Genomic DNA, 11565 nt, shown 5'->3' on the forward strand with positions numbered 1-11565 from the left:
AGGGGATACTCCACACCAAAACTCATTTATCTTTTCAGCCTGGTTTGTGTAGCAAACCCCTTATAGCCCCTTTGATTTAAAGCAGCATATGCAGTCATGCAACAATATAGAATGAATAATATTCATTCTATAATACAAAAATTTTCATGAAAGGTAACAGAGACATTTTCCTAGTTTTTCAGAAGTATTAATCATATGATTTAAAGTGTCCATTTGCATATCTTCTATTCCACCCCACTTGCTTAACTGTTGTATCTGTTTCACTGGTTTCTCAGGTACGAAAGCTTTAGAGTAGCTGTCGAAATCAGGGGTCTGAAGTATTCTGCTATATTCCAACACTAATATTAGCTAGTACAAGATGCTTCAGAGAACGAAGTAAGAGCTTTGCTGTAAACAAATTCAAGATAGTATACCCTTCACTTAGATCTCATCCTAGTTTGTAATGGTTAGAGATGTACTTTTGTTCTAAAGCATGAAGTTTAATACTCTCCATGTATACGATCATAAACAATTATAGCAAGTGTAGATAATCTTGTTATCTTTGCCCGTATACATTCTCTTTACGATCGTTGCTGCTTTCTGGCTTGCTGATACCAGAAATTTCCAGAAAACAAAAGTTTGAATTTTTGTGTGAAATGAAGCAAAGAATGGTTAAGGTAAATGCGTGTTGAACTTGTTCATTAATTTTGTTCATTCATGAGATCACAGTCATCATTGACAATGTAGGAAGAAGAGTATGCACTTCTCATTTAGGAACAGTATTCAGCTTTCTATTTGCAGAATTAAATGACAAATAATCCCAAATAAAAGGTACATAAAGCACTTTATATCTGAGCTATTGTTTGGAATGATCCAATATTCTTTTCATAATGTTCACAGCTGAAGGTGACTCAGGAACCAAGAGCAAAGAAAGGACGACGTAACCAGAGTATGGAACTCAAGAAAGAAGTAAGTAAACTTGATTACCATGTTTATAGAGTTAGCAACATAGAAAAAGTTTGAAATTGTGTCATAGACACTTTGGTTTTTTGTCACTTTCTACTTACTTTACAGTATTAATCTTAGAAATTCCAGCACCATTAGCTTGATCCTCTCTGCTAACAAACATAAAGATATTTGCCACATGCAAGCCACTGGTATCATTATGGTAGTATTCTGTATCATAAATAAATCAACAATCAGCTTATAACTTTTTTAGAACTGACAAATCCGAACTAGTTCAATAAGTCTGTTGAACTAATAAACAACAGCATTTAGAAAATATTTTTATTTTACAAGATCAAGGATATTAAATTCATAAAATGTTACATCCTAACTTACCCATAGAACTTTCTTTCTTGTCTATCCCACTTGTACACTGAAGAAAGTGGGGAACAATAGTTTGTGATCATGTAGCTAAGGGACTGTATTATTATGCTTGTACACAAGGGGGCAGTTGCTGAGAGAGCCATAAATCTAGTATTTCTTAAGTTTTGAATATTTTCTGCTGGCCTTGTTTCAGTGGCCAGGCTGAACGCTAAGAAAAATCATAACAACTGATGAGGGAAAGTTGAAAGAATCCTTTCTATTGGAGAGGGCTAAACAAAGTCCCTATAAGCTACTTCTGTAATTCTGTGTATCCCAAAACTTCATATGATTAGTCATTGGATAAGAAAAAAGAAGAAGAGACGTGTTTACTGTTCCACATAGACACAGACCTGGGGACAGGACTCAGGACTCCAATACAGAGGAGGCTTCAGGTAGTTCCGTGCCAGAACTATGTGTGGCGACACTGGTGCCTGAATGACAGACATTGTCACTTCTCATGTCTGGGCATCTGTGACCACGTAGCTGATTACGTCCCTAGCTCAGAACTTCAGGTTTCCTGAGACTAACTCGATGGAGTTAGTAGTACACCTACCATCTTTCATGACTGTAGCTCCCTGGGGCACCAATTGTATTTGAGTGCAAGACAGGAGGAGTGCAGTCTTCCTCAGTCGATGTATAATTGAGGATGTCTTGTCATTTTTACTGTGTTTTCTGTCAAGCAAATGCTGTGATTTGCTTCATATATTTATGTCTTAACATTTGCCTTCTTAGCACTGCTCAGATTTGGTCAGTGATCCAGAAGTCAATCAGAGCGATATATTAAAGAGCAATTGATTGCAAAAGGGAATACACAACCAGCGTTCTGATCAGTGTTACCACAGCCCCATCTCAGAGACAAGCACAAATTCCAATCCCAGACAAGTCTAGTGTAATAAGGACTGTATACTTTGTCTCTGCGCTGTTAAACAAGCTTTAAAAAATATAAGTTAAAAGAAATAATATTTCTGTGTTTTTGGATGCTTAAAATCTCAGTAATAGTTTGCGGGTGTATTATTTCTATGTGTCCTGAAGAGCAGGAACAATTGGTATTACACTGTAATAACACAGGGAGCTAAATTCAATATAGTACACTACAGTAACTATGATTTCTGATAACTGTATAATTACAGAAACCTTCTCTGGTTATCCAAATCTAGTTCTGTTATTAGAAGCAAGATTTAGATGCTCATTAGCCTTTCATCTTCAAAGCAACTTTGAAATACTAGTCAATCTTTGCAGCAGCTCTGTGAAATAAATGAAGTATTACAGATGCCAGTGCAGCCTGTGAGCCCAGAGTAAGCCCAGAGTTTGCCAGCATAGTTCAGGCACATGGGCTGCACAGCTCAGTTCCTTCATGGAGAACAGCAGAGGGAAAAACATGCAGTGCCCCTTTAGTAGCACCGCTGAGTTTGCAGTGAGTACTGCTTGGGAAGTGAGGGTAGAGAAGTTAGTGTCCTGGGCTGTCCACACACCTTCTTTTGAAAGGCTCCTAGATGGAGTCAGAAAAATCTGACCAGAGAGCCTACTCAGCTTGATGGCGGTCTTCCTCAGGGGTTCCATGTCTCGTTAGCATGAAAGGTCTTCAGCAGACAACTTTCACGTTCATTGTGCCAGTACTAGTCAGCTACATTTTCTTTTTGAGGTGAGCTGAGAGTTACCTCGTTCTGTTTTGATATCAGGATTTGCAAGTTTGTTCTTTCTGTGTAGGAGCCAGAACCTGAAACTGAAGCAGTAAGTTCAAGCCAGGAAATTCCCACAATGCCTCAGCCCATTGAAAAAGTTTCAGTCTCAACTCAGACCAAGAAGTTAAGTGCCTCTTCTCCAAAAATGCTGCATCGAAGCACCCAGACCAGTAATGATGGAGTGTGTCAGAACATGTGCCATGACAAATACACCAAAATCTTTAATGACTTCAAAGACAGGATGAAAGCTGATCACAAAAGAGAAACTGAGAGAGTTGTGCGAGAGGCAGTGGAAAAGGTACCACTTATCAAACACCACCTAAACTCTGGTTGGGGGAGGGAAGGGGGCAGGTCATGTTCTTTTCTGCTTTTGTAATATCTGTATTTAAGAAAATAGGTAAAAAAAAGCTTTTGCAAAGAGACTACATTAAAAGAGTCTTCACTATTTCTTTTCAAGCCATTTCTATACCAATAGATCTTAGTTTAAACAGAAAATTCTTTCTTTTTTGTTTCTATTCCAGTGAAATAAATCTGTGATGCAAAAGTGAAACTAATTGTTCATTCATAATTATTTGTTTCCAAAGCCTTTGTGACCACTGTCAAGTGTGGTTGTAAACAATATCATTGTTTAAATGCTATTCATAAATAATTCTTCTTTTGTCAGTCTTTTCACCTAAGTCAATGCAGAGGATGATTCATCTGGCCTATCTTAAGTACCTGTCTTAAGAGGAGATCAATTTCCTCCTGCAGGGAAGGACTGTGGAAGGAGCCTAGGATGTTTAGGTGTTAATCCTTTAGTAGTCAAGCATCAAACTTCAAGATGCCTGAGTTAGGGCAGATGAATCCTCCCCATTAGGAATTTTAAATGGTGCCTCTTGTGGAACTCAGGGGCATTCCATTCTATATTTTCCATCATACGTTTGCTCTAAATTTGTATGCAGCTTTAGGCTTAGAACGGACAAAATCTTTGTCTAAGATAAATAAATACTTATATTTGTCAAGTGATCATTAACAAAATATACTTGGAACCTGTGTAACTATTTTTATAATTGCCTTGCAAAATAGAATTATGATGGCACTTTTGTTGTGAACATGCATTTTCTGATGGATGAACATGGTTATGGATGGAAGTTCTATTATAGCTTTAAAGGAGGGAACTTTTTGTTTTCTAAATTGGAGGAATTTCTCTGTGTGTGACCTCTATCCATATTAGTAATAATATGCAGAAGTTCAAAGAAGATGCAGTTATTCCAATAGATGCCCACTGATTTGATTTACTGTCTTACTTTTTTGTGCCAGCTGCGTACTGAGATGGAAGAGGAGAAAAGGCAGGCTGTAAATAAAGCTGTGGCCAACATGCAAGGAGAGATGGACAGAAAATGTAAGCAGGTAAAGGAGAAGTGCAAAGAAGAGTTTTTAGAAGAAATTAAGAAACTAGCAGGCCAGCACAAGCAATTGATTTCCCAGACCAAGAAGAAGCAGTGGGTAAGTGTCAAGAATTTATTGTGGGTGAATAGCTGGAATTGTATAATGTCGACGGCAGGTTACTTGAAGGTGATTTCTCTCTTACTTTTGACTGTGGCCCTCTTTCACTGGTCTCTTAGTGTTCAGGTTTTCTCCTCCTTTGTACTATTGATTTCAGATTTTCTCTACTCCAATTCTCTACTCCAGGTTCTGATTACTTTCCGTCTTCACTGTTTACTATTAGTAGCACCACTTTTTTTCAGTCCAACTAGATGTTGGCATCAAAATATTTTTTCTAAACATTGCTATAATGATCTAATTGTCCTCCCTATCAGATAAGTTTTGCATTATGTTCAAATGCCTTTGATCTTAAGACCTTAGAGGGTACAATCTCTGCCTGTACCATTTGGATTTCCCTGCTAATGATGCTGTTATAGACATCCTGTGGCCTTTTCCTCCTTTTTTTTTCTGTATCTCTTTTATGTTCCTGTGTATATAAGGCATAATTTTCTAAAATATATTTTACACCCTCTATGCATGCCATATTCCATCCTTAAGCTCAAATCTGCAATAATGCCTACAAAAAGCATGTTTGTCTGTCCTTTAAAAAATGAAAAGACACCTAATTTACCATTCTGTTACATGCTGCAAACTTCTCCCTGCTTTTTCTTTATGTTTAATCGCTTGTATTTTCTTTTCAAGATGGGAGTGTGTTTTCCCACATACTTGTACAGCATCTACTCAAGCATTGCGAATACTATCATACTTTACTTCTAATCTGTAATACAGTATGGGTGAAAACTTTGTTACTTTGAGGATCAGTGAGCCTAACACACATACAAACTTTACTATTTCTTAGCTGAATTCATAGAACAAGGAAATTAAGTTTTGATCAGGAAATTATACTATGTTTTTATACCTACATATAAAATCGAGAAGGTTTAGTGTAAGATTTTCTACTCATCTTCTTGAGCTTTGATTTTGCCAAATGTGGCTGAGAAGTGTGTCGGTGCCTTACCACAAGATGGCATGCTCATCTGAGCCATGATGGGCAGCCGCAGTCCCCGCTGTCACTGCTGCCTGGGGACAGCCAGCTGTGTCTCAGTGCGGCAGTGCAGGTTTTCCTTTTCACTGCAAATGGCTGTTCAGAATCACTGATTCTTTTTCCTATAGACAAAACTGCTCTGCAGAAGAGTAAAAAAAAATACTGCAACAATAGCTTACAGTTAGAAGTGCCTTTGCATTTTAAAGAGAAAAAACATGCACTTGAAATGCCACAGCTTCTGTAGAGTTCATTTTTGTTCCTAGCAGAGGTTTTTCTGATGGTGTGGTGAGACTGGATCGCTTGGGTCTCTGAGAGAATACTTCCTTTTATACCTACCTTTACCGACCAGAGAAGTTATTAAAGGCTCAGACTTGATCAAGTTGCCATGTTTATTGGGTCACGAGCCTGCAGGGTCTGCACGCGTGCTTTTCTCCGTGACACTTGAGAGAAGCTGAGCTGACTTTGCCCACAATAAACTGCATCAAATTAGCTCTCTTCTGTCAAAAGTTAAGAGTACACATGTGAACTGTTGCCACCATTCGGCTGATCTGCAGTAATTCAGTCACAACAACTGATCATGAGTCTGTGCTCTTAGCTATAGTTGTTTTTTGAAGGTTCATGAAGGTTACCCTCCTGAGACTTACTTTAGTTTGTTCCAGTAGGTCTTTGCCATGTCTGTTAGCCTAATCAGAGAGTGCCCTGGTACCACGTCACTGCATCTGATCACCATGTGCGTAATACCTCTTTCGACACAAGAAAGTTAAACAATATAGAGAGCATCCAACAGGCTTTCATATTTCTGTGGCTCCAGCCATAAATGCCATAGGCAACCGGTTTCTCCTGTGGCGGGAGAGGGAGAGTAAGGACAAACACCTTTGCCAGCAACCTGGTGGATCTGTCTGCCAACACTCAGCCTCAGGCAGCTGGATTTGGTCCAGTTACACAACTCCCCCGTGATGTTTCCTTTGGTGGTACTAATGACAGTCCCTTGTGTGTAATGCCACTGTTGTATGCTGTTATTACAATAATGATACCTCCTTACTAAAATCTCTTGTAATTAACACATACTAAATGAGTTTTGGTGGCTTTGCTTTTTAATTACAACCAGTAACATTTTTTTTTGTAGTAGTGCAGATGTCTAGGTGTGGGAATAAAGCTTCTATTATTTGTGCTAGATTTATATTTTTCTTATACCTAAACAAAGAAATCCAGTCAAGATCAAGGGATCATTTTGCTGGTGCTGTGTAAGCCCAGGGGAAGACATGCTCGAGCCCTCAGGAGCCTAACATGTAAAGAACCACATACTGCGCTGCTCTAAATGGTCACAGTCCCCTTGACTTAATAAAATTCCACTTTTGTACCCTCGGAGAATTTAGACTTAGTGCAGATACTTCAAATGAGTAGCAAACGAAAGAAATGGAAAGGCAAGGATAATAGTCTTGAGATTTTGAAATTTAATGGCCTACAGAGTTCAGATTAGAGTGCTGTTCTCTATATGTTTCTTTTTAATCTTTTGTTTATTTTATTTGCATATAAGCTTTATTTAAATTGATGCACAGTTCATCTTTAATCACCATCTCGTGCAGTATTGTTAATATGTATATTTATTTGAATTTGCAACAGGTTCTGTTTTTAAGTGAATAAGCATTGTCTGTGATGTATGCTGTCTGAAACAAATACCAAGCTATGGATAGCATGTTTAGAAAGAGTAAAATACAAAGAAGTGGAGGCCTGAGGCTAACTGGCATTTTGCCTTCTTGGTCACATGTGCTCGTGCCGGTTTAGATAACACTGTATGTTCTTTTTGTAAGTGGAGATTTACATCCAATGCTTATGGACAACATATGTAAAAGGAGCAGCAGGACAGATCAGAGCTGTCCTCTTCTGTCTTAGCTTTTTTTGATCTCTCCAAGCAAGCAGATGTAAACATGGTCTCTAGGCTGATGCCCTTGCTGTATGTAATTGAGACACATCTGCTCCAAGCATCTTTTCCGCGGATGCCCCTAATGGTTCCCACAGGCTCCTGGGCAGCCAGCTACACAAAAAAAAAAAAAAAAAAAAAAAGCAGGAATACAACTCTCTAGAGGGCACTTGTTTGCAGGCACTGCTACAAATAAACTTCCTTGGAGCTGTTATAAAAAGAAAATGGAAAGGTTCTCTTTGCATGCCGCTAGGGCAGTTCCTTTTTTACTGATGTAAATAAATTATTATCAGGTTAGCTAATGTAAAAGATTGCTTTCTTGGATCTTCCTTTCAATCCTGGATAGGCTTGTTGTGGTTTGGTTTTGTTTTAAGGCAGTTGGATTTGTTTTCTCTGTTTTATCAACAATGTTTTAGCTGGACAGGACATAAAAATATAACTCTGGCCTGAATGTGTGGTTTGATGGGAGCCTGCACAGACTGTGCTATGCCTGTCCCCAGTCCCGCAGTAGGTGTTGGAGACTGCATTCCTAAAGGTACTCTCTGATTTTGAGTATACCAGCCTCAGAAAGACAAATATGAGATCTTTAGATCCTAGTTATCAAGGGTCCTAGGTATAAGCAGCTCCCTTAGCAATAATGCCATCCTACTTTACAGCATTTTGATAGAATAATGCTCTTGCAGTGCTCTTAGAAGGGTATGAAACCATCTGGAGAAAGGGTGCATTACCCATGTGGGTGGTGTAGCTCCTCATTGACCAGTGTGTTTATTCCTTTTTTAGTTCTTCAGAGGCTACAAGTTTGTTTTCCTGGTAGCTCTTACAGCTACCAAGAAACTGGGAACATTCTTCATGTTCCAGAATAAACATTCTCTTTACCATGGAACTGCCCAGAAATGGGTATTTCCACAGAAATCATGGGCTGTGCAGCATCTATTATTTCTGTGTTTTTGCACTGCATTGGCAGGCATCACAAGGTGTAAGAGTCCACTTAGCCAGCCTGTGCAAATCAAGCCTTCTCTGGTTTCTAGAGGACTTGGAGGAAAAGGTGCTTTCTCGCTATTCTCAATAGCACCAATATAGCATGAAGTTTTATTTTCTCCAAATAGCAGCGCTGTCTGCTGGTCAGCTCTCCCTCGTGCTGGGAGCCTCCTTGCAGACCTACCCTTAATTAGCTGTAAGAAAACACTAGGTAGCAAATCCTTGTTTACTCCAGTAATGTTGTTGTTGTGACTTTTGAGACTTACCTAACCCCAAAAGACCTTCCCCAGCAATCTCCAGAGAGCTCAGGCTTGTGCAGAAATCTCAGGAGCCCATGTGAAGTGACAGATTTTCAAGGTTGCTCAAAACCTGTCCGCTCCATGAGTGCCTGTTGATTTATCACAGCTTTTAGGATATAGATCAGGATGCTGTTATACAAAGATATAGTTAAAAAAGGCTGTTCTTGCACTGTATGGTTGAAAATCTGAGTCTGCTTCCATTTGGTATCTTAAATGAGAGGTATTTTTTTTTTTAAAAAAATGACCCAGACTCTAGAAAAATGCAAGTATTCTGCAGATGTGCTAAAGATTACTGCTTTAGTTGGTGTGAAAAATGCCATTCTGCACTTAGATGGCCCTAGCATGAGTGCACGAGAAGTGCCTCTGTGCCGACGTGCCCAAGGGCAAGCAGGAAACCTCGTGTGTGCATTGGGGCTATCCTGCAAGGATGCTAATCCCAGCTTGTTTATTCCCTCCAGTGCTACAACTGTGAAGAGGAGGCGATGTACCACTGCTGCTGGAATACTTCCTATTGCTCCATCAAGTGTCAGCAGGAGCACTGGCATGCCGAACACAAACGTACCTGCCGCAGAAAAAGATGAAAGATCTGTACCTCCCCTAGCAAACCACCCCGATGATTGCTATTCTCAGACACAGCGGTTTTTGTTTCCAAGAAGCCAAAATTGTTTAGAATTTGCTTCCCATTTTGCACCAGCCTTTAAACACTTTTCGTAAAAGAAATTTTGCACAGTAATTTCAATCTTCTGTTTAATGCTCCTCCAAAATTTTGTCAGCGAAATGAATTTAACATCTGTGGGAGCAGGTTACTTTAAATAATTTTAAACTAGAGGATTTGTTGCATTTTCAGCAAATTTTAAAACATTTTTAGGTTTTACAGAGATTTTAATCTTTAAAAACAGCAGATCTAAAAAAAAAACATGCAAGTTTAACAAAAGAAACATTTAAAAACTAGATCTGAATGTAAGAACTATAGAACTGTTTCAGAAAAAAGCAGCATACTACCTTGATGTAATGTTTATTTCTTAACCTTGTTGAGCTGGTTTTGTTCAGCTTAATTTTACTGTTTAAAGGCATTATCTATTGGTTATACCAGTGGGTACATGATTGAATTTAGGGAACAGGGTTGACACAGCAGGTGCTAGTCCTGCATATTTTTTCTTAAATATTTCCCAACTGTGTTTTATTTTCATTATTTCTTTTCAATATATAACTTTTATAACAAAATATTAGCTTTGATCTTGTAGTTTAAAATCACAGGGAACTGGGGTAATCTTTTACTGAGCTGGATCTTAGAGAAAAATGAATATTTAAATTTTGAAGTTTGCACATTTCATCTTTGTCCTAACATGAGTGCTTGTAACAAGAATAAGAAAAGCCAAAAAAAAAACTACCTTTATTCATACACAGAATTAGGAGACATACAAATTCTTTATTGCGTCCCCCTTCAGCCTCGCCAGTCCAACGTCATTTGACTGCCTATGATCTGGTGTCACCTGGTCCATTGTAACTTGATAACAAGAGGAGAAAAAGCACTTACGTTTCACAGAAGCCGTTATGTTTGTAGTAATGGGTCATTGCCTAATAACGAGCTCCATCACTGTACTCAGAATGAAGAATACTGCATGTTAATTTTCTTGTATTAAAGATGCCGTGATTTGTAAAAAGTCTGTATTTTGCGGAATGTCTGGATTAAGAAGCATTACCAATAGGAATGGATCGATAGTTGAAAAATGATTTTTTTTTGTTTGTTTTATATATAGATATATGAATTGCATCCATGTTCAGAGACATTTTTTAAATAGATGTAAAGCTTACGTAAATAGCTTTTCTTTTAAAGTGTCTCAGCATTTTAGTTTCTTTCCAAGATTGGTCTTAGACTGAGTCATATGCCCATTAATCATCCAACTATTTTTTGAGAAGTTAGAGGAATAATTTGTAAATATTTATTTAGATCTTTGATATTTATTGAAAACAATTACATGATGGAACGATGGAAGCTGAAGAATCAGGAGGAAAGCCTTTTAAAAAAGTTTTCTCTAGGATTTGTCAGGGTCATTGTAAAGATTAAAATATAACTAAGATTTCTGTGAACTGCCATTGAAATCCTGATCTTTTTTACTTACAGTGGTGATAGAAGTTAATTGACTAGATAACTGCCAAATAATGCCCAATATGTTGCAGAAATTAAGTGGTAAGTTGATTTGGAAACCATAGTAGGTAGATGGTAACTTGTATTACCACAGCTACATTATTGCCTGATAAATGTGTAATTAACTTTTGTCGCCTCTGTGTTGTGACTGTAAAACACTTCACAACTAAAAAACAATCTTGTTCAATTACTTTACAAGTTCCAAAAACTTCGATCCACCCCTATGAAAGCAAGTTATTGTGGAAATATTTTTGGTGTAAAATCATTCCAGAATATGTAATATTTAACTGATAGCTGCATGAAAGTAAGATTCGTGTTACTTTGGCTTTTTTGTCTCTGTTGACACGGTTGCACATTTCCAAGTTACTACAGCGTGAAAACTGTGTGTTTTAAAGAAAAAAACAAAAAAAAAAAAAAAAAAAAGATTGTGGCCTGGTTTTGTATAAGTTTTAGGTAAAATTACAATTGATTGTTTTAGGAATCATGATTTAAAATTAATTTTTCTGCAAATCATAAAGCTATATTAAAGTGTTGAGCTTAGCCACTATGCACATTGTAATTATTCATTGTGGCTGTCCAGTTTATGATGCATTCTGGCATTTTGTAAGCTGCTCTGACTAGCAATATATAGAGTCATTTAATGTGTTAACATTGGTTAATAAATGTATTTAAAAAAAAAA

General features: G+C 37.7%; 1 protein-coding gene across 4 annotated transcripts in view; it reads left to right on the forward strand.

The window, feature by feature from the left end:
- ZMYND11 (zinc finger MYND-type containing 11) overlaps positions 1 to 11565 on the forward strand; it is a 106960-nt gene extending 95395 nt beyond the window's left edge. For all 4 annotated transcript variants that reach the window (XM_062568850.1, XM_062568851.1, XM_062568853.1 and 1 more), the window contains 4 exons: positions 880 to 948; positions 3055 to 3327; positions 4329 to 4514; positions 9195 to 11565. In XM_062568850.1, coding sequence (XP_062424834.1) covers positions 880 to 948; positions 3055 to 3327; positions 4329 to 4514; positions 9195 to 9317 — 651 coding nt within the window. In that variant the 3' untranslated portion in view covers positions 9318 to 11565. The remainder of the gene's footprint in view (positions 1 to 879; positions 949 to 3054; positions 3328 to 4328; positions 4515 to 9194) is intronic.

Source organism: Rhea pennata, chromosome 2, assembly GCF_028389875.1.
Source record: "Rhea pennata isolate bPtePen1 chromosome 2, bPtePen1.pri, whole genome shotgun sequence".
Taxonomy (NCBI): domain Eukaryota; kingdom Metazoa; phylum Chordata; class Aves; order Rheiformes; family Rheidae; genus Rhea; species Rhea pennata.